At 42.9% G+C, this 14,091-nt stretch overlaps 1 protein-coding gene across 1 annotated transcript; it reads right to left on the reverse strand.

The window, feature by feature from the left end:
* Positions 1–3,292: 3,292 nt before the first annotated feature.
* ARFRP1 (ARF related protein 1) lies at positions 3,293–14,035 on the reverse strand. Its single transcript, NM_001245541.2, is given in 8 exon segments — positions 3,293–3,483; positions 4,938–5,038; positions 11,023–11,093; positions 11,255–11,336; positions 11,964–12,046; positions 12,503–12,590; positions 12,926–13,025; positions 13,969–14,035. Coding segments are annotated over 7 exon segments (606 nt in total). The 5' UTR covers positions 13,019–13,025; positions 13,969–14,035; the 3' UTR covers positions 3,293–3,395.
* Between the last annotated feature and the right edge of the window lie 56 nt (positions 14,036–14,091).

Genomic DNA, 14,091 nt, shown 5'->3' on the forward strand with positions numbered 1-14,091 from the left:
GTACCACTCTGCCTTTCTCTATACTTTCTCTCCTTAGACACAATTTGCCAGGAGAGGTATCCCAGGATAGGTTAAAAATCCAGTGAAATGCATAGATCAACTCAGAACCCTGCAAAAGTACTTTAAGGCAGGTTTCTAGCTGAGCCTTACATTTCCAAACTTGTACTAGCAGGTCAGAGTCAGTTAATCAAGAACACTGCTGGAAATCATGACTAACTCAACAGTCTCATACAACTAAAACATCACTGCTGAAGAGACTCACTCAAGATTGTGATCTGTATTGTATCAGCAGATCTTTCCCTACACAAACTGCTGGGTTTGCAGGCTGTGTCAGCAGTACACAAGCAGGATGGAAGGAAAGAAAAGACTAAAAATAACTCAGTTAGCAAAAAGCCATCCTACAGCACTGGATATTAAGTCCACTTCTTGATGATGCCTTGATTTCAGTTTATCAGAGTCAGAAGGATGGCCAGGGGCACAGACCCTAAAGAGCCTCTGTTTGTTCCACTTTCTGACACAGATGTTAGCAGCCAGAGACTGGACTAAGATGCTGGACTTAGTCTGAAGCTGGGTCTGATTTGTCTTAACATTTTCTGTAGTTCTGTGGGACAGAATGTCGTGGGAAGTGGGATGAGCTGTGATCTCAGCACCACTGCAAAACAGACTCTCAGCACACATGTCACCACTGCCTTGCGTGAGGATGGAACGGGATTAGGTCAGACCAGCCAAAAGTGCTGTAATTCAGTTATTCTGCATCCCTCCAGAGTTCCAAATGAAGATGGAATTGCCAGCACACACGCAGAACTCACTAGGACTCAAATAAATGCTTTAAAAGTGTTTTTTTAGCTCTTGCATCCTGCTGCTATCAGCTATTGAATATTAGCAGAGGAAATTGCAGATGGGTGAGAGAATTCCAAGTGAGTGAGAGAAATGTCATCATCTGTCAATGCTAAAATGAGGCAAGTGGGAATCTCTGCTGAAGTTATTGAACTCTTACCTTTATCTCATGGACAGCATGCCAATGGGAACAGGGATTGCAAAGTGCAGATGATCAGTCTGTATCCCTTTGGGAAGATAAATTAGCTCTTTAGGTAAGTTCATTGTTGTGAACAGGCATGGGCAAAACAGGTCCAATGCAAATGTATCAAAAATCTGTAAAACTACATTTGAACTTTGAATTCAGAAACATTCTGCTTTGTTTGAGGTCTAGTAGAGGGGTCACTTGAAACAGAAAAAGCATTTCAAATAAATCTGTGCTTCCTGTAAGTACAAAATGTGAAAAATCATTAAACTTCTGATGAAAATATAAAAAATTGTCCCATCTGCTGTGGAAGGTCACTTTGAATTAGAATGAACTTTACACTGGTGGTTTCAGAGAAATCCTCCCTGATTTGTTGTGGCCAGAGCACACTCATACATCCCAGCTTGGGCATGTCTCTGGGAAAACGACTCTCCCACATCTGAGAACTTGGAATTCTGAGGTCAAAACATTGGCTTTAAGACACCCTGCTGATATGGACCACAAAGCAGTCTGTGTCTACAAACTGTTTTGTCCTTTCTGGCTTCCCAGGGAAAAAAGAGAGCAAGAGATCTGAAAACAGTATGTAGAAATCTTGGAAAATCCACTGTGTCCCAAAGAATAGACATTTCAAGCTACTTGACTAAAGTGTTTTGACTCTCAGCAAGGTACTTTTGTTCATTAGTTACTGTTTTACATGTTCAGTTTAATTGTCTGTCAACCAAGGCAGCCAGGGCCAAAAAGTCACCTTGAAAACACTGAGGCTTTCCAAGTGTTTTAAAACAGCCCAGTGACAGAGATGCTCCTGATAATCAAAGGCCATCAGTTCTCCAGAACTTTAGTACTCTTGAAAATCTCAGCCCTGCATCACATGCAGCACCCAACAAAATTGCCACTTCCTACAGTGGCTGTGTGATTTCCAAGGGATTCTCCACATTCACAGAACACACAAGAAAAATGACCAGGTCACTAGGTCTAAAGGAGCCTTACTTCTTCTACTGAGAAGCACAGATTCTGCTCTTCTATTTGCAATATTTTCCACTGACTTCAATTACTTAATGACACAGCCCAGCTGCCTTTGTTCTTTGACCCAAATGTGAGCAAATGCAAGATGTTCTCTCTCAAAAAACATCTACGAGTTCCATGCAGGAAATATAGCAGAAAGTTCTTTGACAGATGCCAACTAAGAGACTTTAAACAAATACTACGGACTGACTGAAGTACATCTTGAATTATGGCCCCTTCATTATGTCAGCAAACAGCACAGAGCGTTCACCAGTGCCAGGAGTAAATAAAACATCAGAGGAGCAGCACACATTGCCAAACCACCATGAAATTCACGTAAAAACTCATATTCAGGGAAAAGATAATGATACATCAGCAGATCTAGCTGAGTAGGTGATGTAAGCACTGAGCACTCTTTGTCTTTTGAGTGCTGCCTTTCTGTTTTCTCCTACATTTCAAAAAAACCCCTAAGGGCTAAGTACTGCTATTCCCAAATACCACTGTTTCAGCCAGGGAAGTTCAAATAAGTAGGAAGCTTTATTGCATACTGATTTCTTCCTGCCTAGAGGTTGTTTTCAGCTTAGAAAAATCACAGAGAGGGCCTTGATTCACTCCAGTTACAGAAGATCCCAATTATTCTTAGGATTAAAGAGAATGCACAAAGAGACTGGCAGTCAGAGCAAGGCAGTGCTTCTGGAATCGGTGTCCTGCTAGGAATATCCATTTCAACCAGCACAGCTGGATTTGATGAGGTCTTTTCCAGCATTAAGGATTCCATGATCCAATGACCATCGTGCAATTGCTGATTCCCATATCTGTTTTTACCACAGGTCAAAGTTACAAATCAACACCCCAAGTGAAAATCAAGTTCTAATTAATGTTGTCTCTCCCCACTATACAAACAGCAGCATAACAGGGCCAGTAACACCCTGCAGGAACATGGAGCTGGAGCACCAAGGATCTTGGCAGTTAGGAGGAACAGCCATTCCCCAGGCTGTTCTTCCCCTTCAACATTCACCTATGCATTTCCTTCAGAAGTTCCTTCATGTCACCAGCCTCCAGCCTGTTAGACTAACAAATCAGGAATCACAAAGTAAGATAGTAAAAAATTAAGTCTTTTGCATTGGCAACAATGTGTATGTTGCTACATAGGATGCTCAGAGGCCAATGACAATACTTAATGTAAGAGATTCCCACCCCCCACCCAGTTGGAATCCTCGGCTCAAGTGTTTTTTAGACACAGAAAGAGAATATTTGTCTCCAAACTTAGGAAAGAATCAGGTGTAATAGGAATCCAGTGGATCACCTTCTTTAAAGGGAACACAAAAGTGTGTGGAAAGAGACTGTCCATTGCTTGGCTGCCTTGGAGTTCCTACGTGATGTCCTTCTTTCTTGGGGGGCGGTGGATGTTCCTCACCACACACTTCACCATCCATTCAATTCCTTCGTTCACCCCTTTGCTAAGGAAGTAAGACAAGCAGACAAGGTTTTAAAATAAACCAACAACAAGAAGCAACCAAGAACAGAAACGTGGATCATACAGGCCCTAACTGAGCCCTTACATGAGGAAGGGAGGGACTCTACACCATTATTTGTTGGCATTTCTGTGTTATTTTTCACACAGGCGAACAATAGGCATCTGATTTCTTTTAGCTCAGCAATGTATACCTCCATCCTTAATTTTTCTGGTGTCTGTGCAAGTCTATACCAAACTTAGTCACCACCTCTGTGGAAATCTTGGGATGAACAAACATCAAACCCACCTGACAGCTGGTTTGAAGCAATTTTGCCACAAACCCCACACCAGTTGTACAAGATCTTGAAATCTTGGTTCCAGCTTTGTGTAATCATCTGTGCTGGGGCTGCCAAGCAAGTCAACACCCTAATGGTCAGCACAGCTCCCCAGTCATGACTTCCATGAGTTATTTATTCTTTTAGTGCAAGCTCAAACTGGAATTTTGAAAGGAAACCCCACACAGATCAACACTAGAAATGTTTGTACAATTAAGGTCATTATCTAATATTTCTCTTCCAGTCAGTGCTTGAACACTGTTCACTGTGGTCATTCACCTGCTTAATGGAATGTGATTTGTAGCAATGCAGACAACAGATTTTTTAAATGGTTCAAGAAGTTTTTGTTATCTTTTGCAGTAGCTTGTATGATAACACAGAAAAAAATTCAAAGCTCTAGATTTAGCCCAGGCAGTAATTCAGCCAGGAGTGTTTCCACTACCTGGAACAAAACTTTTGACTTATGCCAAGTAGCACTTTTCACTTCAAGAACTGAAAGTACAAAGAACAAAAGTACTGCCAGACTCAATACACAATAATGATGCTGAGATGTCAAGAATCCAGTGGGCTGGTCAAGGTCATGGCACACAGCTGTGCAAGCCCAAATTAGGGTCTGTTCTCGTCATCAAATCTTAAACCACAGGCATCCCCATGCAAGAGGACTCCTGGAAACTGTGATATCATCCCCATCACAAAGCTCATCTGCATGCCAAAGAAATTGAAAGCAGAAACATAATTATGGCAGAAGTGAAACACCACCCATTTCTCTGGCAGAGGCATCAACAGCAGCATTTTCAACTGACCTCAACCATAAAAGCCAGGAGCTGCAGCAAACAGCAAGGATGATTGTGTAAGGAGAAGGGATGATACAGAACAACAAATATGCCTCCAAGTTCTGCTGCTCTCAGCCAGCAGTACATTTCCACTGTGCTTTACAGGCAGGATTTACAGATGAAGTTACTGAGCTGGTGCAAGTCCAAGGATCTCGAACAAGTATCGGTCAGTGCTGAAAGGAAGTAAAGCTCCCTTTCAAGGCTTAATAACCCATGTAGTGCTGCTCTGTGTGTGACACCCCACAGCTGCTCAGTCAATCAATTCTCAGTCTACCCTTTCTCATACTCACCCAGTAAGGGCCGAGCAGGCTTGTGTCAGGCAGTCTCTCTTCCCAATTTTGTTAATGCAGTCACTAAATGCTGTCTTGATATCGGGTATTGACAGACAAGTCTGCAAAGGGAAACAAAGTAGAGCTTGTTTGTGCTACAAGACGTGGTGATCTTCTTCCACAATGAATCCTACCATGACTGCAGTCTTGTATCAGTCAGGATGGCAACACTATCAGGTTAAACCCACTCACCTCTTCACATTCCAAAGAAATGAGCATATTCTTTTGTCAACTAAGACAATGCTGTTTGTTGACAGTACACACACTGCCTCACCTCCCTGATCCTTGATCTGTACAGTTCTAAGCAAAAAGTCCTGAAAATGAGCACAACCTGCATTCTCTAGTGATACCCCTTCCAAGCTGCTCAACAGCTTATATTTACCAGAACACTACAAGAGCTTTAATATTTACAAAGCCTTTTGAAACAGTGTCCCTGCCACAAGCCCAGCTGACTCTTTGCCAGCATCCTGGGCACTCTCACAAAACAAGCTGTGATTTTTCCTCAGTTCTCAGCACATTCCTTGACATTATAGCCATGCCTCACCGGCACTTGTCTGTTTGCATTCAGGGAAAACACTGGCAGCACTGAATGCAGCACATTTTCTGATGCCTGATGTCACTGTGCTCTTGACCCCCAACAGGTCCTGAAGTTCTGTGAGTGTGCCAGGAGGCTGCTGGGAACAACAACACAAATCATAACCCCCCCAGTAAATCAGTGGATTACTTTCCCCACATAAATCACAGTGTCACCACAAAAATCTTAAAGCTACAACAAAAGCAAAGCTGCCCAACTAAAGTCTGGACTTGCACCTCCCTCAGCACTCAGTGTTCAATTTTTCCCTCAGAAGACCTGGATAAGCCATTTAAGCACTTCAGCTGGCCATGAGCCCACCTTCCCCCCTCTCTGCAAAGACATTCTGGACCTTCAACAAGTCTCAAATATGTGTTTGGAGCCTTCAGTCAGGCCCACATACGTGTTTTGGACAAATGTTTACACAAATGCCAAACAGGACCCTTTGTGAGTCCTGAGGATTGGCCAAGTGAATGTAAACTCTGAGAGAAATATGAAAATTGTTACCAGCCATCCATTTACAAAACACTGATTCTGGAGAAATTAAATACAGGAAATTTTTGTGGAGAACAGCATATTTCATTGCTTGTATGTAGGAGAGGATCTTAAGAAATGGCTTGCAAGGAGTTTAACAACACCCAATTCACCCAATTGCCTTTGACTCCATTAACTGTGCAACTTTTGATGACTGTACTTTCTTATGACCACAGCTGCATTTTAAACTTGCCCTTTCAATCAATGACCTGGAAACTGTATCCAAAAATGTTACTGACATCATTCTGCAAAACCCTCAACAATTAAGGTCAGATTTTTGACAAGTGAAAAATGTGCAGTCCATACAGATGAGCTGTCAGCCACAGGACATAAAGTTAATTAAAAAAACCCCAACAACAACAATTACTAACAATTACTTACTTTAGAGGGAATCAGACTGGGCTTGGGAGCTGGAATTCAAACCAGTTGGAATTAAAACTAGGTCTGGAAGATGGGGAAGAGATTACAACCAACCAACCTCTACTGGTCTGTAAAAGCTGCTCCTTAACCTGGTATGGTGTCCACTGCCCAGTAAGAAAGGCAAGTCCAAATGCTTCCTGGTTTAACCCAAGCTCTGGGCAAGTCAGTACTCAACAACTGGGAAGGAGAAGGAGCTGCATGTCAGTAATTTGAGCTATTTTTCACATCTATGGTTTTTTCAGTCAATGAGACTTGGCAGCAGGAAGGTTAAATCTCAAGGCAGCTGAAATTGAACAAATGTTTCTCGAAATATGCTTGAAGCTTCTCAGAGTTTAGTATCATTGTATAATAATATGCTTTTGAGTATATCCTTTTCTTCTTCTTCTTCTTGAGTCTACCTTTCCTTCTCTTTTTCTGAATGACGATACATTTTAAAATATCTTAAAATAAATCAGATAAAGTGTTCAAGGTACGAAGCAACAACAGAGAGCACAGTCATGCTGTCCTTGATTCCTCAACTTCTACTTGCACAGGTAGCACAACAATCAGGCAATGAACTTCCCAACACCACCAGCACACCAGGTCACCTGCACATACCCAGCAGCACAGAGACCCCACATCCTTCACCTTGCCCATCCTTGAAGCCTTTAAGAGTCCACTTTTCCCTGTGTAGCTAACAATTACAGCCGTTTTATCTCTCAGTATAAACCACTGTTATAACTTCCCTTTCCCACCTTCTGGTAGAGCTGTGGCCTGCCCCACCTTCCACAGAGCTGCCCAGCCATGGCTTTCCATGGAAATCTGCATCAGAAAGAGTTCTGCTTCTGAGGAGACTTTGCACCATTCACATTGTCACAGCAGGATGCCACTGCATCACCAATACTATTTTGAGGAACATCATTTTCCCCTTGGGATGAAGTAGAGCAGCACAGCAGACAGGTAACACAAAATGATCAATGCCTTGTTTTAGTGTTCCAGGGAAAGCCACGAACTGGAATCTCATGTGACAGCAGGGGCTGAGGCAGATTACCCACCACTTCAGCAAGGGGCATCTGAGCTTCTCATGCTTAGGGGAAAATGTCAGCTGTGGCTTCCAAGTTCCCCTTCTCCCCAGCCACATTACAAAATATTTGTTTACAGATGTGCTTTGTTTCTCAGCTGCAAACCCATAAGCCAAGGGCAAAGAAGGGAAGCTGGATCTGTGACCACATCAACAGTGCTCTATTACAATAACACAATGCACAGTGACCTTTCAGGAATGATGGTATCTCTCAGCCAGTTCACAGGAACCTCACACACAACACATGACGAACCAGATTTCCATCTCAGCTTCCCCAAAATAACACACTGTAAAACATCTTTTATGACGGCTCCTCCAGGCATAACCTAGTCAGGACTGAACCAAATTCCTCCTATGAAGAGTTCAGAATAGCATTACCCAAAATAAGACTCAGCAATGGCACACCTAAAAATCTATCAAGCAGCAAGGCAAGTTTTAGCAAAAAAAGTGGCATTGTAGAGCCTTTGCCTATTTCCCAAATCCACTGGAGCAAAGACAATGCTGCTGCCTGGTCTGCCAGGATAAATCCAGAAGCATGCATAAAATCTCAAGTAGAGGCTCATTAGACATCTCAAGAGTAATCAACCATCAGAATGGAACTAAAAGAGAAACAACACCAAGGTGGATTGCCTAAATAAAATACTAGTTCACAAAAAGTCTGACTCACCTCACCCACCTATGGTCTGGGCCTACCCTTTATACAAGTTAGTTTTAAATTAGAATTTAAGCTTCTTTAAATTTAAAGAAGGAATAGTTTAGCCTCAAGTGAAACCATCTTATTTAAACTAAAAACTAATTTTACAGGGAAACTGTTGGAGGTCTTAAGTTGGGAACCAGAATGACTTTCATGCAGAAGGTTTGTTTTCTGTGTGGAAATGAGTACTCTGCTACTCACCAGGATTCTAAAGGCATGAGAAGGCTTTTCAGCATTCTGGAGATTTCAAATTAAATTTCCCAAATTTAGCATTAAATGAGCATGGCAAAACTTCCCCCATGCATGGGTCATCATAGAGCACCCAGTAATTTTCAGATTATTACATTTCAGATGCTGTTTTTGACATGTCATGCTTTTCCAGTATTTTGAACAGTGTTGCATAATGCATTCTATCCTCATAACAGTTAATTGTAAAGCTCAGAAATATATACCTTGTGTAAACCTTTCAACAGCTGCATTCACATCAAAACAGCAAATATAAATTCTGATTCTGCTGGTTTTTCTGCAATAAGCCATATTTTCAAAAGTGGCATTCTGAGTTGAAAGGGAGTTCACAGAAATTATAGGTATTAGATATTTTATTTCTCCTACAAAGCAATAGTTCCTTTAAAAACCTGAACAAATTCCTTTCTCCAACACACATTTGACTACATTTTTAAATTATTTATAATATAGTCCACTTTTGAAGCCCCTGCTGAACACAGAGAATTCTGTGATACCATAAAACATCACATTCAGTATTGTGAGAATTAGAATTGGTGTTTTGCAATCAACGACCATATTTTATCCCCTGGAATGACCAAATACCACTCATACTTGGCAGTGCTGAGAGGACGTAATGTACTCTGGAGTTCACAGCAGAATTCTCAATGCTTCATGCAATTGCAGGTTGCATTAGCAGTTTTGTTATCTTGATAACAGAATGTAAACTTAAAAAACAAACTATGTCAGATGTACTATTTCTGATGTATTTGATCACAAGCCTTCTGCTGGCCTCTACAGACATCATCATCAAGAATTACCCTTCATCTCCAAATACCAGCAAGGTTAAGATACACTTATCCTCCCTTATCATGGTTCAGGACAGAGGGATGCTGGTGAGAATTTCCTACAGTTTTATGTCTGGAGATCCAGAGCTGAAAAATTGCTATCAATGCTAATTATCAGTTTTATTCCAGAGGTCTTCCATTCTGCTAAATCAGAGGAAGAGAAACAGGCTACTGTGCTTTCTCAAACTTATTTAAGTGAACCACAGTAATTACTGAAAAATAAGCTATAATCCCCTTAGTGATTCGTTAATAGCATTGATATCTCTTTGCTGGGTCCATATCCAAGATCATTCTGTAGGAGTGAACCTCTAAATACCCAGTGTAGGTATTTCTTACAAACAAGCTAAGCAAACCTCCAGTGGGTTTAGCTTTGCTAATCTCTTTTTGTAGCTCTACAACTGCACGAAGGCACTAAGTCTGTGGGCTGGTCTTGGATCCTCCATGGGAAGCAAAAAGCCAGATTTTCTCTTGAAAGGCTGTTCCAAATACTTCTTTCTAGCAATTTAAAGAAGCCAAATTGTTCAATTATTTGTCTTTAGTCTGGTTAGAGCGTCAGAAAAGCCAGTGTCTGAAGCCTGTAAGAAAATATGTATATACAACCAAGAGAGAAACTGGAACAACTTTCCAGGTCACTGCTTGGACCTTATCCTCAACAAGTCAAGACAGGAGTTCAGGCTGTTCCCTGCAGAAAAGCTGTGGGGTTGTAGAAAAATGTGAGAGTCAATATTCTGGTTTCCACAGAAAAAAGACAGACCATTTCCCTACATTCCAGAAACCACAGCAAAGTCAGGACCATAAATCAGGAGTTCAGACTTGATCTCATGCTTTTACATGGAATTACATTTCTCTTATTTCTAAGACTAGATAATCTAGATAATCTAGATAAATTACATCATCCAAAAACCAATCTGTGCTGTACTCATGAAATCCTGTTCTAGAGCCAAGTGATTTCTATGGAAGCCTCACGTGTTTCCACAAGTGCAACTGCTCGGACAAGTGTAAAGTGCAGAGGAAAGAACCTGAGAAGTTTTTGCATCCTTTGGAACAGAGACTGAGCCCAGCTGCCAGGCCTGCTGCTCCAAATCCTACTGCAAGCTTCTGGCTCCATCTAGAGACGAGCCACTGGAGCTGCACTCCTGGAATTCCAGGTACAATTTCCAGGAGGAAACTTTACCCAAAGCTTTACAGTTCTGAATACACTGCAAAGAATTCAAATTGTGTTATCAGAAAAGGAGCATTCCTTGCCATTCACTGTTGTCACTGATGGAATGCTCTACAACAAACTATTGAACAGATCTTATCCAATTATGGGGAAAGGATGATTTGCTTCACATACATCTGTTGTGCTATTCCTGGGTTTTGAAAGAGCAGCATAAACAAAGCACACTAAACATTTTTTTCTGAATAAACAGGAAAAAACAGCATCAATATAGCCAGTCACACTACAAGAAAGACCCACTATAGCTATGCAGTTTGTTCTGTTTACATAAAGAGTTCAAAACTACGTGCCTGTAGGAAGCTCATTCATGGCACTGAAAAAGGGCTGGAGGAGAAAGGAAAAAAATACAACTAAATTCAAAGCAAAGTAGGAAAGTACCAGAGGATCAACTCAGGACTGTGGAACAAATTTAACATGAATGCATAGTTCACCTTTCCAAGGCTTATTTGCTCATTTATGTAAATCCTCCATATTTTACCTCTACATCCTGCTTGTTGGCCAACACCAGAATGGGAACCCCTTCCAGAGCTTCACTGGTAATCATCTTCTCTACAAAGGACAGAAACAAAACCAGATTTAGCCAGTTCTGGAAGTTGTACAAATGCCTGGCACAGGTTCTCTGGACAGAGGGATGAAGCCAGAAGCTCCCTCTTGCATTACAGTTTCATTTGATACAACCTTCCAGGACAGTTTGGTGACACTGTACTTACCAAAAGCTCTTTTGGACTCAGAGAGCCTCTCCTCATCAGTGGAGTCAATAACATAGATCACCCCGTGAGATTCAGCATAGTACTGGAAGGAGAACACAGATATTGGTGCCAATTCACCAGGGTCACTTGTTCCTCTCCCTGATTTGATTTTGGTACAGTTTTGGTACATGGGGAGGAGGTCAATCAGTTAGAGGCAGCTGTATCCACAATGTGCCTGGACAGAATGGAGGCACACAGCCTGTGCTGCCTGTTCTGTTTGCAGGTCTGATCAATACACCAGGTGGAAAAGCTCACCTGTGTCCCCACAAAGCTCATCTCTATGGCACAACCCCAGATCTGGGTTGGTAATTGCTGTCTGTAACCAGTAATGCATTTATCAACCACAGAAATAGTGGAATTTCGGAAAAAGTGTTACTGCTAAATACTTGGGTTATCAGTAAGCCTGTGTGATAACCAAATTATTTTAGTGGTTCAGTTCTAAAAGAAACAAAACCACTTCTAAAAGAAATCACAGAATCACAGGATGGTTTGTGTTGGGAGGGGCCAACCATCTCATTCCAATCCTCTGCCAGGAGCAAGGACACCTCCCACTAGATCAGGCTGAGCAGAGCTCCATCCACCCTGGCTTTGAACATTTCCAGGGATGAGGCAGCCACAGCTTCTCTGGGCAAGTTGTATAAATCAAATAAAACAAAACCACATTTCTAACCTTGTCCCAAAGTGACTGCAGCTCCTCCTGCCCACCAAGGTCCCAGAACATGAGCCGAGTTTTGCCAACATCAATAGTTCCAACTAGAAGGAAGGAAGAAAGGGCAATCCAATGAAAACTATGGGTGCTGTAAAGCACAGACACCTGCATACCCCACTCAGAAATCTGGGGTGGGACAGGCTTGTAGGGGAACAAATCACAGGCAACAGCAGAGCAAAACCTGCACGGAGTGATCACAAATATAGAGCAGTATCAGTGCAAATAATTCCAGAATTGGGCCAAGGAATGAACTCCGGGGAAATATAGTTTGAGGACAGCACTGAAATAGGATACCTGAAGTTTTAATACTTTAAGAGTTTCTCCTCCTAAGCTAAGAAAGTCTATTTTATTATCTATAAAAAGACTTGGGTAGTTGGGAGATACAATCTCTGCACCCAGGAACTATTATTACCTTCTGAATTCTTAAATATTTAAAACAAAAAACAGCTGTTGTCTATCTATGCAAGAAAGCTGAAAAAATTCCATGTGGATTTACTCACTGTTTAAGCCTACAGTGGTTGTGATTTTGGACAAACTCATCCCTTTGTAGTTCTTGTTAAATCGGGTTTTAGTTTGTTCAAGGAAGGTCTGAAAAAGAATAAGACAAAGTATTTACTGTCAAACATTTTACTGGCAGGGGTAATCCTACCCCAAACCTGTCTCTTCATTTCTGCCCAATCCTGCTAGAGCAGATACTGCCCTACCTAATTTTGGACAAACCACTCTTCTTACTCCCTATTTTAGCAAGGAAAGAAGGGATCACATGTGATTATGGGATTACCAAAGCCTCAGCCACATCCCTGAAATTGATTGCTTGGTGTGACATCACTAAAGTAACTCAGGATGACCCTTGCTGGAAGATTTATCCCTGGAGGATGTTTAGGATTGTGTGTGCCCTCCATGGGGTGATAAACAGCACTTACAGTTTTACCAGCATTGTCCAAACCCAGGATCAGGACACAGTACTCATCCCTCTGGAACATGTATTTATAGAGCCCTGACAGCAGTGTATACATCCTGCTCCTGCAACAAATGCCAGGAAATCAATTAACAAACAGCTCGTTCCCAAAAGCCTCTCATGCCACAATACAAGTTTCTCCTGATGCCAAACAAACAAACGATGTTACTCTTTTATCGGTACCTCTCATATTTAGGCAATCCCAGGAAAAATTAGAGATCTAAGAGAGATCATGAAAATAGCTCAAGATCAAATTTGGGGTTTAAAGGGGAACTGAGGAAGGACTCAAACACCTCTTGCAGTAAGACCCACAGAAAATGAAGTGGGCTCATACAAATACAAAGAGCAGGTATTTGGAGCAAGAATCTACAGAAGCTCAGAGCTGGGTGCGCACACAGAGGCACAGCAGCTTTGCTGGGATGCAGGAGCACTGGCACCAGGCGCTGCTCACGGGCCATTGCAACACCCCTTCTGCTCCAACACAGATAAAGGGAACCTCCGGGCACAGCCTTTGAGAGGCAGCTGCCTCTAAGCAAGCGCGTGGTTAAATAATCACTTTGAAGTCCAACACCATTACCTAAAGGGAAATGAAAGCGTTCCAAAGCAGGAAGGGAAAGGGGGTTTCACAGTAAGGGAGGACAGGGCACTAAGGGGCTTCAGTCCCACAGGTACCGGGGCCGCCCTTCGCCCCCGGGCAGGGGGGGCCCCGGCCGCTCCCCTCCCGGGACAGCCACTGACCCCGGGCCAGCCCGACCGCCGTCCTGCTCCTCCCTAAGCCGTGAGATCCTCCCGGAGCCGGGAGATCCCTCCGGGTCCACAAGATCCGGGATTTCTCGCCCTTTCCTTCCCTGCCACAGCCAGTGACGGCTGAAGGAAATCACCGGCCCTACCGCCATTTCCCCCTAATGGCCCCGCGTCACGTCTCGGGCCAGAGACAGGTCCCGGCCCGAGCTCCAGAGGGCAACGGGCGAGGAAAGAGCGCCGAGCCCGAGCCCCGCGGCCCCTCACCTGATCCGGTGCCGGTGTCAGCGCCGGAGCCGGAGTCCCCTCTCACGACTCCCCAGCGCCACCAGCCGCCGCCATTCCGCGCCCGGGGCTCTGGGAAATGTAGTCCTGTCGCCGCTGCAGTGG

This window comes from Taeniopygia guttata, chromosome 20, assembly GCF_048771995.1.
Source record: "Taeniopygia guttata chromosome 20, bTaeGut7.mat, whole genome shotgun sequence".
Lineage (NCBI taxonomy): Eukaryota > Metazoa > Chordata > Aves > Passeriformes > Estrildidae > Taeniopygia > Taeniopygia guttata.